Here is a 16,818-nt window from a genome sequence, read left to right as displayed (position 1 = left end):
TCAGAGTAGTTGGTTTTTATTCTAGGTCAACGTTATCATTGAGTAGAAACTGGCTATAGAATTAGGATATGAATAGCTTTTATTTTAACCACGTGAAAATAAAAATACATGATTTATTGTTAAAAAAATACTAATAATAAAATACAGAGAGAGAAATGCATGTTGGGTAATGTGGGGGTAAAGATGGCGGCGTCCTCCTCAGCAGGACGCGTCGTGACTCTCTGCAGACAGTTTCAAAATGTCCTGAGGATTTCTTCAGCGATTAACGCGCAGCCCTGCGTCGCTAATGTGACCAAACACCAGAGTCCCGTTTCCAGGTGAGAGACTTTAAAACTGGACTTTAAATGACGTCAACACTGACCCATTCATGTTCATTTTACAACCGTGAAGGACTCACCTGCTCCTCATGTAGGGACCGAAGCGTCTCTGATCACATTCAACACACGTTCCTCTGATGTAAAGAAAGAATCAGAGCTTGGTTCATGAGACCACCTGCTGATATGTGAAGGGTTTATCCATTCACACTGATTGATGGATTGATTGACTGTCAGACAGATTGACAGGTCACAGATTGTTTACGTTTCCATTCATAGTGTTGCTCATGTTATTTTGTGTAGATATATATTTACTAAATAACTGAAACTTAGAGCAGGAAGTCAAAGCTTGTAAAGAAATCTGACAACAATATAGTTTGCAATGCATTTCATAACATGATATTATATAGTTATTTATATTTCTGTTTTTAAATGTAGTATAATATTTATTGAATTATAGATTATTGTTTTAAAAGCATAGCTGCTGCATAACTGCCCTGCATGATTGCCCTTGTAGGGATAAATAAAGTTTATTTGAATTGGACATTAGTAAGGACTTTGAATCTCCTTGAATAATTGAATAATACTTGAATCAGTACTCCTTCAGTTAATTCGAACACTTTCCCCAGAGCTATTTAAAAGCTGTGTAAAGAATATCTTGCACCTTTTTTAAATAGAATTTACAGCTGTATCATTTTGCTGGTTATTCACATATGATTGTACAACAACAATCTCTGAAGTCAGTCTCTGTGGCACAACCGAAAAGGAGGATGTATTGGAGGAAGAATAGAAGGAATCTTTCTCTCGGCTTCTCTGGTGTTCACTGAAGGAGAGACTTCAGATTCACAATTTGAAATGTAGCTGTTCAATATTCAGGCTGATGCATGTAAAGTTCTTTTCAGGGAGGATTATCCCTTTTATTGACTTGATTTTGCCTCCACCAGGCAAAAGCCTCCTGTCTGGGCTTCATCCTGGTGCAGTCCGATCAGTTCTGTGGTTCAGTGTCGAGCTCTGCACACGACCGTCAGCAGAAGAGGACTGGAAGAGTTCTTCGACCTCCCTGAGAACTGGGGGGAGACCAATGTGAAGTCAGGTACTACACTCAAGTATTGTAGAGTTCAGAGAGCTCATGTCTCCACTGTGGCTGCGAAGATGCTTGTAGTTTTAATAATAACATTTTCGAAATTTTACTCTGGATGTGAATCATGGAGGAAACGATCATGTTCATTTTTGGAGAAATCTAGGGAAGGTCAGAGCTTGGAAAAAAATAAATAGTGTAAAATTACGAGTGAGTCAGTAGTTTTTCATACAGTTTTCTTTGGTCACGACATTTGTAGGTGCACCGTGGACTGCCAAACATCTGAGAACAAAGAGCAACGAGGATTTACACAAACTCTGGTAAGGACGGCAGAGTCCACACTGCTTCAGATTATATAAACATTCATCTGGTGTGAGTAACGCTCTGCTTCTCTCTCAGGTATGTGCTGTTGAAAGAGAAGAACGTGCTGCTGACGCTCGAGCAGGAAGCAAGAAGACAAAGGGTTCAGATGCCGAGTCCAGAAAGAATAAGGAAGGTTGGTATGACGTGCGAAATAGTGACAACTGACATTCATCAGATCGGCTTTAGCCTTGCCTTGAACAGATCTAGGGGGGCTGCAGGGTTTGTATTTGCAGTGTTGTGTGTTCTGGTGGTGGTAAAGTACGAGCTAAGGTCAATCTTCCTCTTCCCAGATTGAGCGATCCTTGATCAGGCTGGAGACGGTGGTGAGCGAGAGAGAGACGGCTCTGCGTCTGCTGCAGACAGGACAGGAAAAAGGCCGACCAGGAGCCTGGAGGAGGAACATATTTGGACACGTCTCCTGGTGAGGGCCGAGTCTCCATATATATCATGTCACCCACACGCTGAGAGATTCATTCATCTCTTCAGTGATATTTTTAATTCAGTCGTTCAATCAAAATCTGAATGGATCTGGTCATGTGAAGTTTTGTGAATTCAAATAGGTACAAAGCAGTTTGTGCAGTTTTATTTTTACATATTTTAGTCTGAGATTCAATGTCATACTTTTTCTCTCTCTCTCAGGTATCGATTCAAAGAGTACGCAATTCCTTGGTACATGAATAAAAGATACAAGCGAAAGAGGTTCTACACACCCGAGTTTGTCCAACCACACATGAGGTAAGACGCACTCAATTTTTTGAATAAAGTGTAGTGTGTTGAGAATGTAGCTGAATTACATTAGATAAAATCTGTTCTTTTAGATTTTTAATTCATTTTTCTTTCTCTCAGGCTGCGTTTAGAGAAGCACCTTCGGGGCAAGGCCAGGAAAGCGAACTTGAAGAGGGACACCGAGGCCAAGCTGAAGGAGAAGTTTCCTCAAATGAAGGTTTCATCATCGTGAAGTTTCAGGCGTCCCTCGTGTTTGTTTTTGAAAGATCTGTTCCAAACATCTGTCCAGAAGCAGAACCCTCTCCACTCTGGACTTTGCCGTCTGAATCAGGGCACTTCTTAAAACTGAAGTCGTTCTAAAACTAGAAAATATGTATGTGCTGTTATTAAATCCTATAGGATAAATAACACCTGAAATATATTGGTCACTGTATTCATACCCTTTATTAAAGTCTTTTTTTCCTCTGAATGTTTTGAGTCAAGGTTTATAGTTTGGGCATCATGACCTTGGATGACCTTTAATGAAACCACACTCACACCTTGCTAGTTGTAAAGTAGGCTGTCACTATTTCAACAAACTGATTGGACAAAAGGAGTATTTTCTTAAAAAGACTTTATACCCATTGACAAGCAAAACATGAAAATTAAATACAGATTTATTTGAGTTGACACATCATTGAGTACAGGCAGAAACAGTCTGTCCTTTGCTGATGAGTTTACTTACTACACAGAAAGAGGCTCATGAAAAAGATATCGCCCCAAACTAAGGTTGTTCCTCCCAACACACATCCTAAAAACATGTTTACCTTGTCAGTGTTCTGTAGAAACCTTGCACAGTTAATTGTGTGTTTCTTACATCGTGGTTCCCCAGTGTGAAGAAAAAACCTGACTTAATGACCTCCAGTATAAACTGGCTAAAACAAGACTTTGATTGTGCAAGGTTTCCACAACAACAATCTAAATTGAAGGCAACAGACAGACATTTATGACACAAACAAAAATAAACATTTCTTCATCGTGACACAGTTTATATTGTTGATGGTTGTTTGATTTCTACAACAAAATCCCAGACAGGCATATGAATGAACTCGGTATTAAAAAAAGAAATGATACAAAACAAGTGATCCTCCAAAGATGAGTCTGGGGTCAGTGGTGAAGGACTGGTGATGCTGAGCTTATGGCGAAGACAATGATGGAGAGGGAGAAAGGTCAAGGGCACTTCCTGTCCACACACTGCTTTCCGCCCTCCTCATACTCCTGTTTGGAGATCCACATCTGCTGGAAGGTTCCCTGGCACAGCGAGACAATGAGGTTTAGTTTGAATAAAATCTAAACTCAGCAATCAGAATTCACATAACAGGATAATGTACTGTATCTTAAATATAAGCACATAATTAAAGACAAAAGTTGTCAAGAGAAATAGATCAGTGAACTTAAACAGCTGTTGTATTTTAACACCCAAAAAATCAAATAACATGTAACTGGCTCAATGTTAAACAAGATCAGTTTGAGAAACTTGCACATACATACAGTGGTACTGCATTTCTTAAATAATCTGGGGAAAAATTTCTTGAAATCTACAAACTAAATATAGCATTATTTCAATTAAAAACAAGAATCTATATATGTAGTATTGTTATTTGTCTCTTGGCATGTTTTGTGCCATATTGTGAAAAACATTAGCAGGTGTTCATTTGATGGTCTAAGAGCCAGGTCACAAGCTCTGGAGCAGGGGTCTTGTGACAGTGTAGGCAAAGCAGGCTAATGCCATGGGCCCCAAGCTGATCGGCTAAATACAGGACACCATGGTCCTAACGAGGCCCCAGGTTCTTTCTGAAAGTCCCTTGAAATGCTCCCGCTCTGGAGTTGTTTAAAATCCCATCAGTCATGTAGATTAAAAGACCATGTTTTTAATGTTGATTTATTCTTATAATACAGTTCTAACTGCTGTGTGTCCTTACCAGTGATGCGAGGATGGAGCCTCCTATCCAGGCACTGAACCGGCGCTCCACCGTCGTGTTGTTGGCGATTAGCTTCAGTCTCATGCTCTGAAAATCACAGACAAATTTGTTTAACCCTGACAGGAAGTTGTTTACAGTGACGTGACCACATTTATTAAAAAAAAAAAAAGGAGAGTATTTGAATTTGCAGCGCTTGAACTGACCGGAGGTGTTTTCTGGGAGAGTTCTCTGTTCAGTCGGTCGGTGAAGCCCTGAATGAGCGTGTTTCCTCCGGTCACCACCACACTGCCGTACAGTCCCTACAACACAGCAAGTGAGAGTTTCTTTTTAAGTCAGTGCTGGAAACTGACACATGTATGCATTCCTGGAGTTATATTACAGAAAGGCACCCAATCTGCATATATAAGCCTGTGTCTCAGATAGAGGTTTGCTGTCAACACTCCTCAAAGAAAAGGTGTTACATTCAGATTTTGGCTAATTGTTTTCAGTAGAACAAATAAAGTTAGAGCAAGATAACTTTACCAGTTTAATCATTCATCGGAAATTGATCCTAGCTATTAGCGTTAGCTACAGTGATACAATTTAAACAAGAATATATAAAAGTACAGTAAACCAATTTTTTAGCCAATAAAAATCGAAGCAGATTGATATTCACCGGTCGAATGTCGATGTCACACATTCCCACACTGGTCGTCACCACGTGGCCGACTCCTAACATGGTGTTTCCAGACAGGCCCTGAAGTGACCAGAACAAAGTGAAGCATTAATGTACAGACATAAAACACTTGATTCATAAACCATGAGAAAGCCAGACATTTGGAAACTATGATCAACTTTTGTAAAAATGTGTTATTTGCAGTAATATCCAGTGATGATTATATTGAGCCATTCTGGCCGAGGCTGCTCTGTTAGCTCCACCATTAATGGAGCTAATGGAACGTGTTGAGCATGCACACACACACACCTTGGCATTAGAGGGGTCGAACAAACCCTCTGGGATCTTCAGTCTCTCAGCTCCGAAGTCACAGTTGTAGCCGTTGGGTAGCTCATAGTGAACCGTGGGCATCTGTGCAGCCACTCTGTTAAAGAAATGCAAGGAGGGTTCCCTGTCAGTTACAGACATTGAGAGGTTAAGTAAAAGGTATTTTTACATCAAGCTTATCGTTCCAACAAAATACATTTGACACCGTGACAAAACAGTGTTTAAATTAACATAAAACTTCTTCATACACTGACGACCATGTGAGGAAATATTTGTGTGAGAGAAATAATGGCCCAAATATTTTTGAGGCTGCAAACTGCACCACTCCTGTTCTTGTGCTGGCAAAGACGAGTAGAATTAGTGGGCAACTATTGAAAAGAGGTAAAAGTAATGGACACATCCATGGTAAGTTCTTACTGTTCATCATATGGAGAATCTGAGACCTGCAGCACGGACGCCTGGAAGTCCTGGATCACACACTGTAAACAGGAAGACAAACTGGTTGACACACATTCATGAAACAACAAGCGGAGGACTCGCTTATCAGAGAAGGCTCAACACAAACATGATACTGAATGTAGTCACAGAAGAGTTGAGGGCTTACATTACACATGTAGTTGTGCCATGAGCGGGTGACTTGAGGTAATTTCTCCTTTTTCTTCCAACTGGCTGAAGATCCCTCCCGCACTACATCCTGCAATGACAAGCACGCACTGGGTTTGACACTAGCTCCTCTGAGGGATGGGGATATTAAAGCTTGATACAAACTGTGTGGATGATTTTAATTCAAATCATATTTGCCATAAATATCTGATTGCGAATTTCTGATTCTAAATCTATCAATTCATCTGTTTATCCAAATCCGGCACATATCCAGTTTTTAAGCTAGAAATTAGATGGGCGAATCCACAGATATCTGTTCATAATGTTAACAGCATGAATGAGTGCAAACATTTCAATTACCAGTCCACCATCTACACCTGCATAGCCAATATTACTACTTGTGTACTTACTTATTACTAAAAATATACACCATTCCACCTCTACACACTAAATTGAGGATTAAAATAAGCGTCTGTTTGATTCTCACCTTTGATGCAATCATATAAGGAGGGATTATTTCAACGCTTAACTCTTGGAACAGCTCTCTGCACTGCATGCTCATGAAGTCTCCTGCGAGGGGCGACTTGACGATGCCTGTCAGAAACAATGAATAAAACACAACTCAGACCAAGAGGAACACAGTAAATCTCCACCTTGTTTACTTGGAACACAGCAACTCAACACTGTTTTAACTCGCTCAGCTTGATGCACCATGACTGTAATTGTGCACTTAATGAATACAAATTCTTCAGATTAACAAACTGCTGAATCACTCTCCTGTATTTAGTTCTTTGCAGCTCTTAAATAGCTTCTTTATAATCTGACCCTTCTCAGGGGGGTTGGGATTATTAGAGACTGACAACCTTCATCGTCCACTGAAAATTCCTCTTGTCCAACATCAACTCAGCACCGTTACAGAAGCGTGTAAAAATGGAACATTTAGCAGCTGACTTGATTAGAAAGTCTGAGGTGCTTGTTCCAACCAGTAGATGGCAACATAAATCACAGGAGAAGAGCACCTACGTCACTGGAGGATGCACAACTATTAATCCTGGAAGTGTTGTATGTATTCCCTCTATGGTTTATACGGCAGTGTAAAGTAAACCTGCACGTCTATTCAATAACAAATCATTTGTCTTACCTTGCTGCAGGACGTAGCCATCATGTACTGGAATAGCTGTCGTATGTGTGGCACCACTGTCCAGGACCAAGCCTGTAGACCGCCCATTAGCAAAGCTTGGAAACGCAGAGTCAAGGAAATGCAATGCAGTTCAACATGAAAAAAAAACTGTACGATTATCTATTGAATGACTAATATCATCCTTTTCTGGATGAAGTGCAGCAGTGAAGGATACGCAGACAGCACGGCTGATTTACAAAGGAAGAAGGCAGGAATGTTGTAATGTTCAAACATTAGCTCTGTGAGTTTCTCCCGTTTCGCTCTTGTGTTCCACTGCAGACACAAAACAGAAGTTAACCCACTCACAAACCATTACTGTCAGCACAACACAAATTATATACATATAATATTTACATTTCTCCATGAGGTGACAAGCACAAGAAAATAACTCTTTACTGAGCTCGGGGCCAAGTGGACTTTCTTATCCTCACCAGTATTTAACTAACTTGTTCAAATTTAATGGCAGACTCAGATTTCAAATATTAACATTAAGTGAGGACAAATATTCAAAACAGCATGAATATGACCTTTGTACAACTACAGGAAATCTGGCCTCTGTGTCGTTACACCTGAACAAAAGCTAACTCACCGATGCTTCAGACATGAGCACTGGATGCAGACTGGGTTCAGACTTGAAGTGCATCTTGTAGGTGTGATCCAAAATGGCCTGGAAACTGTCCCAGTCTTCAACTGTACAACGAGAGGGAGAGAACACCTGTGTCAAAGTTACTGCTGATTTATTACTTTTAACTTATCATTAACTTTTTTCAGATGTCAAATCTAGTTTGACTGGTGTGCAAGCAACAAAATACTCATCTAGAGCTGCAACCAAGGAATATTTTCATTATCAATTAATCTGCTAATTGTTTTCTGAATTAATCAGTTAAGAATTTTGCCAGAACATTTCCCATAGCTCAAATTGTTCAAAACCCAGAGTTTAATCAAATATGTCAAACAAAAGCAGCAAGAAGGTGACTCCAAAAATATTTGTCAATTTTGCTCAAAAAACAATTGTTGGGTAAATTTTGGGACTACTTGATGAATTAACTGATCAGCATTGCTCTTTATTTTCTCCACACATGGAAAGTCCTTCCACAAATAAGTTTAAGTCATACTGTACCTAAACATGCAGTTACATATTTATTAGAGCCGGTTGGCTGGTCGATAAAAATGAGCAAATATGGGTCTTTCACAGAATAAACAATGCAGAAGAGATTTGCATGTATGTCTACGTTTGAGATTAAAAGAAATCTTGATTCTGATTCAAATATATTTGATTGTATTTGTGTACTCATATATATACTGATTTTTTAACCCCCAACATGATTATCGGCCTCAGAAAAAATCCATATTGGTTGGGCTCTGTCACTTATAACATATATTTAATTTTAGGCATAGTCCTACAAAAAACTCTAGAGTCACATGAAACGTGTCTTTCTTTATCATTACTGGGTCAGATGGTGGAGAAAATAGAGCGATGATGAGCTTTTTTAGATAATTATTTGAGCACCAGGCACCACTGTTCCAGGTCAGCACTCTGAGGGGGCGCTGGTCCCACAGTGCCGATCTGCTGCAATTAAGATCGGTGTCACACTCGTCTCTAAATAGCCTGACAGCCAAACTCTATTGGACCAGATTGTGAGGGGCATCATCATTATCATCATCAGCTAGGTCAGTGCAGCAGAGCGATAGTTGCACATCTACTGTCTAGGATACTTCTGAGGTGACATATAAAATGACCCTGAAAAACGTGCCGTTTGTTGGTGATGACGTGCAGAAAATTTAGACTTTAAATGTTTTGAATAGTGCTAAAACAATTATTGGATTACTTGGGTCAGTTAGGCTAAATCAATGATCGTTTTCCATTATGGATTTATCTGCCAATTATATTCCAGAGCAATGGATTTAATAATAATACAAATTGTGAGGGAAATATGAGAATCTCAGCTTTAGAATCAGCTTGTTGATTAGTAGTTTTAGATAAGCTCTTCAAATATCAGAGCCCTTGTGATATTTTTTAGGGGGGGGGAATTTGGAAACTAGATGGGAGACCTCATGATAATGACTTGCCTTGGTCTTTATATAACCTTATAAATATTAATGACGAGCAGTAGTCATTTATATGTCAGTCATGGTTGTGACAAGTTCATCTAAAAAGGTAGTTGTGGGACCAAAACAGTACAAATATGGATCAAGTAGACTGGATTATAAATATTCATCACTCAGTTTATGTCACAGACTGTGACAAAAACAGGGTCCTACACTCATTAACAGCTAATGTACATTCAACCCATGAGTCCTCTCTCAGCACTGCAAACAAATGTGCATCAGTCAATTCTATGAGTGTATAAACCAAGTTCTCCCTGTATGTGAGATTTCTGTCCACTTATTACGGACCACAACATCAGGCATTGCAGCAAAGAAACAAAAATGGTCTTTGCAATTTAGTGCTTTAAAAGAAACATCAACCAAGAACTCACTCATGCCATTCTTGAGCGGAGACATGACGTCCATGTTCTCTCTGGGTACCCTCAGCTGGTTGGTATCAATGTAATAGGAAGTTCCGCTTTGCTTGCTCTTCTCCCCGTCCGTCTCCATGGGTGTGCTGCCATCTTCTCGGTCCACAGTCACACCTATGACCGTGGGGAAGTCCGCCTGAACCGAGCCAAAACAACACAGGACACAATTCAAGACACATGCTCACACACCCAATATCAGCTTCCTGATAGTGACACGACATCACAAATACAAAACCTATAACAAGTTCATCCAAGACCCAAACCATGCATGAATGAATTCCCATTTTGTGAAACACTGAAGGTGCTGAAGTGTGAAGCAATGCTGCCTTGATTTAAGAGAACAAAAAGTGCAAGTGTTTGGAAACACTAAAAAGTACCTGATTATATCATCCAATGACGTTGCTTGTATTTCACAATTCAGCATGCAAAAACATAGGCTGCACACTCTAACTCGAGGGGTGGGCTATGTGTGGGTTAGACTAGTCGGAGGTGGTATAACACAGTGGAACAAAATACACTATCGATCATCAACATGCTTCTGTCACTGTAAAAAAAGTAATGACTTCAGAGGGCAGTGTTTCAAACATACTATGACCGGGTCTGGGTTGCCTGTAGTATGCTATTTGCATTAGAACAGTATTATGTAGGTCAATGACAGTACAGTCTGCTGAGGAGCAATGAGCATCCATTTTGACACTTTGCTCATCAAAATGATGTTATCAAAAACTCTCCATCTGTAGCACAGATCAAATCATAGCACAGATGAATCCAGACCGAGCGAGCACTCCAGAATGATCTGAACTCAATTTATTCCGTCTGTCTCCAGGGTGACAGCCCTCATTTCTTGACATTGGCTTACCCCCAGAAGGAAGTTGAAGATGCACAGAGGAAGAAAAGACACATAGTTAATCAGGTCATCTGAGTGATCCACTTACCTTGGGACAGTCTTCTCCTGCGTAGCCAGCTCTCACAGAATAAGAGCCTATGTCAAACACCAACGCTCCCACCTCATCTGCAGAAAGGAAAGAAATGCTGTGAATCCGGATGAAACTGCAAATTTAGCACTAATTTTCACCACATTATAAAAGATAGGGATGCAATCGTGTACATTGTATAATCAGCATATTATGGATATGTTTTTCAGGTCATAACTTTATTTAGTGTGTTTCCTGATGTTATATGTAGGCCAATTATCCACCAAGAAGAAGTCCAGTACAGTTTACTTTGCAATAAATGTCTACAAATATATAGTTTGAATAAATATCTAAAATTCAACTAATTAGTTTCATAATTCATAGAGGGCTTTTTTATTCTCAAATTATCTCCCACTAACCCAAAAACTTTTACATTTCCACAATAAACATTAAAACACAGAACATTAAACTGACACATTTATAATCAATGAACATTTCAAACATCTTCATTGTGCATTTGATCAACTGGAGAAAACAGACCTGAGCTGATCTGAAAATAAGTTTTTTGCACAAAGTAAACTCACTGAGCATGAGTACACTTTAAAATCTAGTAACTTTAAACTTCAATTAAGATCCTGTGCGAACAAGTGTTTACAACAATGACATTTCTCCCTCTAACTTTCACCACACAGCTCACTCTGCTGGGATCAGACTATAACCTGAATACTGTGTGTTACAAAGATATTTTAACCTGTTGTGCACCAGTCAAAAGTTACATTATATAACTGATGTAGTTTTAAGTGCAGTGCAGTTAGCATTGCCCATAACAACAGTATGCAAGATTGTAATTTTGATTGCATTGGATCCACGTGATGAAGAAGTTACTAAAAAAGAATTGGTGATGTTTGGAGACGTGTATCTACACTCCTAACAAAGCTGTGTTTAACAAAACTTTACACAAACAACGGGGTGCATTCAGGAGCTCGACACTTTCATTCATTTCCTTGCTAGCTAGCTAGCTAGCGGTACCGAGCCTGGTTTACATTGTTGCTGCATAAACAAACAAAGCGTAAGCCATTTAAATGGATGATAAATAAACAAATTATCTGACGTGTAGCGACATTACGTGCCAATAAGAGCGTAGTTTTAACTAGTTTGCCGTTGGACTGCGCGTTAGCTTGGCTAGTGTGGCTAGCTAGCTACAAAGCAGGCTAAAGCTACAACACGGGACAACGTGGAAAACGGTTCGGTTGTAATTGAAATCACAGCACGTGACTCACCGCCTCCATACACTCCGCCACTCATCCTCTAAACGATCGCGGCAGTAACCGTGTCGGTGCAGGTGATTTCAGCCAGAAACGCAGCCGCTGGTCGGTTGATCGCAACAAAGAGGCTCCGCTAGCAGGGATCGGTTTGATCTCTGTGACGAAGCAGGCGCCACACTGCTTCCAGCCCGTGGACCAATCACAGAGCAGCACACCGGCACTACTTCCGCCACGGGCACAGCGAGTTCTTCCCTGACTAGGATCGGACGTGGCCTGCGACAGCCCGACATCAACGTGAGTTAAAAACTGTGAACAACACGTAGAAAGTCTCTGTAAAGCGACCAGAAGCTGGAGGGCAGGGAGCGTGAGTTCATGTTTTATATCGGCAGGCTGCTGTTAGTGGCTGTAAAAGTGCAGGACCTTGACTCACGGTCGTCACGACGTGGATCTCGGTCACAGTGTCACTCACATGCTGCAGAAACTTCCTGCATTCACCTGAATAACTTGCAGCAAGAAGGGTTTAACATGCTGAATAACAGATGGTGCTTTGGTTGATATTCAGAAATGTCGTCTGTGTTGAATGTGCTACTGCTGTAACATACATAAGATCCAGGTTTCACAACCTCGTGGTGGCTCTGCTGCTGTGGGATTAACTGCGCAAGCACAAATGGTGGTGATGGTGCATTCAGCAGTGAAATAAACTCATTTGCAGCTATAGAGTTGTGATTTACAGCCATATACAATCTGTAGAAACTGTTTGACTTGTTGCATGTAGTTTAATGAGTTTCAGCTATTTTTAGAGGACTGTGCAAAATGTTTGTCAATAAAAGTGAGAATGCTTTTAATAACATTGCACTGAATACATTTTATTTATCAAAGTGCAGTAAAAATGAATCTAAATCAAATCCACATACGGTGTGGTCACCTTTAAAAAAAAATTTAAAAAAAACAAAAAAAAAACAGCCCCAGTTGTCAACACGCAGACTCGTGCACGGCCTTGAAGTTTCCTGGCAGGTGTGTTGAACCTGTCACAGTTCTGTGAGTTTAGTGTGTGTCTGTTTCTTCATGCACCCTCAGACAGGCTCCATGATGGTGGGACCAGGGCTCCATGGAGGCCACACCATCTGTTTACAGAACAACCTGCTCTTTATCCTGAGGATTCATTTGAAACCATATCACACTGTACTTTTATGCAAATATATGGCCCTGAACCTGTTGACTGTTCTTACTCCCTATATAACCTATGCACTGTATCCAGCAGTTGAAAGTGACAAAGCTGATGCAACTTTAAAGTTATTTTTCAAGACGAGAACAACGTCTTGAAAAGGTGCTTCTTCCAAATGTGTCTGCTGCACAAACACTATAGTTTTCGCCCTGCAGAGAGTATATAGATATTTTGCATAAAGACACTATTAAGTTTGCTGGTGCTGATAATGGCCCTACATCTGCGTGTACTATTTAGACATTGTATGCGTTGAAGTCTTATTTATTTGTACATTTGTTTTACAATTTATTTTTATTTTTCTATTATTCATGTGTATATTTTTAGTGTGTATTCCCCAATACACATTCTAATCAACTTAATGGATATGGCAATAAAGTGTTGCATCTTGAATCTTATTCATGTTGAAATTGAAAGTTAATTTTCGACCTTGGAAACATCAGTTGACAGAACTGGACCTGAAATGATTCATCAAGTTAATATGTGATTGCCGTAGGATGTAATTTTGATTATAGCTTAATCGTTTTAAGTCATTTTCATTCTCTAGTTAAAAACATTCATTAATTTGTAGCTTTTCATAATAATTGTCAGTTGCACGGTCGAATTTTTTATGTTGTGGTGAAATTGGGCCGTCAACAATTATTTCGAAATCTTCTCCAAACATCTTAAACATGTCAAATTAATTTTTAACTTTGTCTGCTTCCAGCACCCATGCAGCGCTGCCTCACTCTGACTTTTGCCCGGCACAGCAGGCTCCTGTTGAAAAATAAATTAGCATCTGTCCACTGTCAGCGGACGGCAGCCATGTCAGGTCTCCTCATTAACCAGCCCAAGTACGCCTGGCTGAAAGAGCTCGGCCTGTCTGAGGACAATCCCGGTGTTTACAACGGGAGCTGGGGGGGTAGCGGCGAGGTCATCACGTCTTACTCTCCCGCCAACAATGAGCCGATTGCCAGAGTAACCCAGGCTACTATGGGGGAGTATGAAGAAACTGTCCAGAAGGCAAGGGAGGCCTGGAAGATTTGGGCAGATATTCCAGCCCCAAAGAGAGGGGAGATTGTGAGGCAGATTGGCGACGCTCTAAGGAAGAAGATCAGTGTCCTCGGAAGCCTTGTGTCTTTGGAAATGGGCAAGATCTATGTTGAGGGAGTGGGCGAGGTTCAGGAATACGTCGATGTCTGTGATTATGCTGTTGGTCTGTCTAGAATGATTGGCGGCCCCGTCTTGCCCTCAGAAAGACCAGGCCACGCTCTGATCGAACAGTGGAACCCAGTCGGACTTGTCGGCATCATCACTGCCTTTAACTTCCCTGTGGCTGTGTATGGCTGGAATAACGCCCTCAGTCTCACCTGTGGCAACGTCTGCCTGTGGAAAGGAGCTCCAACCACACCTCTCACAAGTGTCGCAGTTAGCAAGATCGTGGCTGAGGTGCTGGAGCACAACAAGCTGCCCGGTGCGATCTGCTCCATGACCTGCGGAGGCGCTGATATCGGTACCGCCATGGCGAAGGACGAGCGCGTGAATCTGCTGTCGTTCACTGGCAGCACCCAAGTTGGCAAGATGGTGGCCATGATGGTGCAGGAAAGGTTCGGGCGCAACCTCTTGGAGCTCGGCGGAAACAATGCTATCATCGTGTTTGAGGACGCTGACCTAAACCTTGTCGTGCCCTCCACTGTCTTTGCGTCTGTGGGAACTGCCGGCCAACGCTGCACCACAACCAGGAGGTTGATTCTGCACGAGAGCATTCATGACACAGTGGTTGAGAGGGTCGCCAAGGCCTACAAACAAGTCCGCATCGGAGACCCCGAGGATCCCAGCACCCTTTATGGACCTCTGCACACCAAGCAAGCTGTGGATCAGTACCTGGCAGCCATTGAGCAGGCCAAGCAACAGGGCGGCACTGTGGTCTGTGGAGGAAAGGTGATTGACCGTCCTGGAAACTACGTAGAGCCCACCATTATCACAGGGCTGGCTCACGACGCCGCCATCGTCCACACAGAAACCTTTGTCCCCATCCTCTACGTCCTCAAGTTCAAGACGGAAGAGGAGTCGTTCGCCTGGAACAACGAGGTCAAGCAGGGTCTGTCCAGCAGCATCTTCACCAAAGATATGGGCCGGGTTTTCCGCTGGTTGGGGCCTAAAGGATCCGACTGCGGCATCGCGAATGTCAACATTCCTACAAGCGGAGCTGAGATTGGAGGAGCCTTCGGTGGGGAGAAACACACAGGAGGTGGAAGAGAGTCCGGCAGCGACTCGTGGAAGCAGTACATGAGGCGTTCAACGTGCACAATAAACTACAGCAAGGAGCTCCCTCTGGCCCAGGGAATCAAGTTCGAGTGAAGCTTTGAAGTAGATTGATTAAGCTTCGATGTTGCCCAAAAGAACAACACTAAATGTTTTAGGAGTGTTGCTTAAGATGTGTTCAGGGATTTTGAAAGGTCAGTTAAATTTGAAAAAAAAATCTTTACTTATGTATCAAATCTATGTCTGCTGTTGAGTTTTGATATTAATCCTGGATTTGAGGTTTGAAAATAGTTTTGTGTTAAAGGTGAAATACGGTCGCCCCCTATATGTTGGTGTGCACTTTCCTACAAGCACTTAAAGTGGTTGAGTGCTGGATTACTGTATCAGATACTAAATTCAGTATAGAAATAAATCTATTTTGGAAGAATTCGTTCGAGTTGACAACTAATGTGCAGATGTGCGTTGTCTGGACAATAGATTTTATATGTACAGAAAGACGCCTTTGATTGCAAGTTGCAGTAATTCTAACAGAATCACCGGCTGCTTGAAAGATAAATGAAGGTTTCAAGATCATAAAAACAAACAAATGCAGGTTAATAGAAAGTAGCTGTTAAAACACTTGCATCTCTATTAACTACAGCATTAATATACAGTGTTCAGCCACAGCATTTAAGCCAGTTACTGTACTCTACTCTGCATCTCAAGCCCCTTCAACAAACTGTCACAATGTGCTTTCGAACCAAAATCAATAAAGGCTTCTTGGTGACATGTCAACTGGTTCTGTGTTTTCTTTCCCATCATTTTTATGATCTCTTATCTTCTCAAATTTGTTCTATCACAAGTTGCAGATTTGGACTCAGAAAAAGACGGATGCAGTGAACACATTGAAAGATGGAAATAAAAATGTCCTTAAAATGAATGTCTGATTTAAGTGTAATATTTATTCCTAGACATTGTTGATACTGTTTTGAAAACAAAAAGATTTACCTTAAATTTCAGGCTTGTTTTTAATTTCAGATACGATTTCAAGTGGTGGTGCTTTTCACTACATTTTTGTCTACATGGCTTTTCAAAAATCAAACATTCTGTGTAAATCTGTGCAGGACATCAGCAAAACAGTGGATAAAACCGTCTTCACAACCACCAGACTTTTTTGGGGGGCCTAAACAAAAACCTGAAAAAGTATTGTTATACCTATTACAGAATTTTTGTATTTGTCATCTACACATTAACAAATATACACAGCATCATTCTTTTTTACCCAGAAAGAATTCACAAAGTACAGTGTTTTTTTAAAAATGCAGTCTCTGGTTTTCACACAGTGACTCCTGACAGGTACTAGTGTTCACCCCATGTTTCCATGAGTTTTCTTCAGGTCTTGCTTCCTCCCATCGTACTAAGACATACAGTTTGGGGTCAGGGTAATTGGAAATTATATTTTCATCGT

General features: G+C 41.0%; 3 protein-coding genes across 4 annotated transcripts; 2 read left to right on the top strand and 1 right to left on the bottom strand.

Moving 5' to 3' along the window:
• Window positions 1–159: 159 nt before the first annotated feature.
• Window positions 160–2,950, top strand: mrpl47 (mitochondrial ribosomal protein L47). Its single transcript, XM_035176100.2, has 7 exons — window positions 160–317; window positions 1,259–1,407; window positions 1,652–1,712; window positions 1,792–1,888; window positions 2,046–2,176; window positions 2,395–2,490; window positions 2,602–2,950. Exons 1-7 carry the CDS (start codon window positions 160–162, stop codon window positions 2,711–2,713), a joined length of 804 nt encoding a protein of 267 aa, XP_035031991.2. The 3' UTR covers window positions 2,714–2,950.
• Window positions 2,951–3,077: 127 nt separating this feature from the next.
• actl6a (actin-like 6A) lies at window positions 3,078–12,091 on the bottom strand. Its single transcript, XM_035176099.2, has 14 exons — window positions 11,921–12,091; window positions 10,662–10,738; window positions 9,688–9,862; window positions 7,797–7,897; window positions 7,383–7,480; window positions 7,169–7,263; window positions 6,515–6,621; window positions 6,029–6,118; window positions 5,842–5,903; window positions 5,407–5,521; window positions 5,098–5,178; window positions 4,646–4,741; window positions 4,443–4,529; window positions 3,078–3,771 (listed from the first exon to the last, which is right to left on the bottom strand). Exons 1-14 carry the CDS (start codon window positions 11,943–11,945, stop codon window positions 3,691–3,693), a joined length of 1,290 nt encoding a protein of 429 aa, XP_035031990.1. The 5' UTR covers window positions 11,946–12,091; the 3' UTR covers window positions 3,078–3,690.
• aldh7a1 (aldehyde dehydrogenase 7 family, member A1) lies at window positions 12,052–16,145 on the top strand. 2 transcript variants are annotated; one of them, XM_035176097.2, is made up of 2 exons: window positions 12,052–12,199; window positions 13,834–16,145. In XM_035176097.2, the coding sequence occupies exon 2, from the start codon at window positions 13,839–13,841 to the stop codon at window positions 15,465–15,467; it is 1,629 nt and encodes a 542-aa protein (XP_035031988.1). In that variant the 5' UTR covers window positions 12,052–12,199; window positions 13,834–13,838; the 3' UTR covers window positions 15,468–16,145. The 2 variants fall into 2 exon arrangements, with proteins under 2 accessions (XP_035031988.1, XP_035031989.1); XM_035176098.2 differs by lacking the exon at window positions 12,052–12,199 and adding an exon at window positions 13,210–13,232.
• Window positions 16,146–16,818: the final 673 nt, after the last annotated feature.

The sequence above is a fragment of the Hippoglossus stenolepis genome, chromosome 14 (genome assembly GCF_022539355.2).
Source record: "Hippoglossus stenolepis isolate QCI-W04-F060 chromosome 14, HSTE1.2, whole genome shotgun sequence".
NCBI classification, from domain to species: domain Eukaryota; kingdom Metazoa; phylum Chordata; class Actinopteri; order Pleuronectiformes; family Pleuronectidae; genus Hippoglossus; species Hippoglossus stenolepis.
Note: the sequence above shows the minus strand (reverse complement) of the source record. Positions and strands in the feature narration are given on the sequence as shown.

Coding starts and splice junctions, on each gene's coding strand:
- aldh7a1 (XM_035176097.2), top strand. CDS start 13,839: ATGCAGCGCTGCCTCACTCTGACTTTTGCCCGGCACAGCAGGCTCCTG.
- mrpl47 (XM_035176100.2), top strand. CDS start 160: ATGTTGGGTAATGTGGGGGTAAAGATGGCGGCGTCCTCCTCAGCAGGA. Junction 318..1,258: donor CACCAGAGTCCCGTTTCCAG/GTGAGAGACTTT, acceptor TGCCTCCACCAG/GCAAAAGCCTCCTGTCTGGG. Junction 1,713..1,791: donor GAGGATTTACACAAACTCTG/GTAAGGACGGCA, acceptor CTTCTCTCTCAG/GTATGTGCTGTTGAAAGAGA.
- actl6a (XM_035176099.2), bottom strand. CDS start 11,945: ATGAGTGGCGGAGTGTATGGAGGCG. Junction 7,264..7,382: donor AAATCAGCCGTGCTGTCTGC/GTATCCTTCACT, acceptor TGCGTTTCCAAG/CTTTGCTAATGGGCGGTCTA. Junction 5,904..6,028: donor GGCACAACTACATGTGTAAT/GTAAGCCCTCAA, acceptor TCCTGTTTACAG/TGTGTGATCCAGGACTTCCA.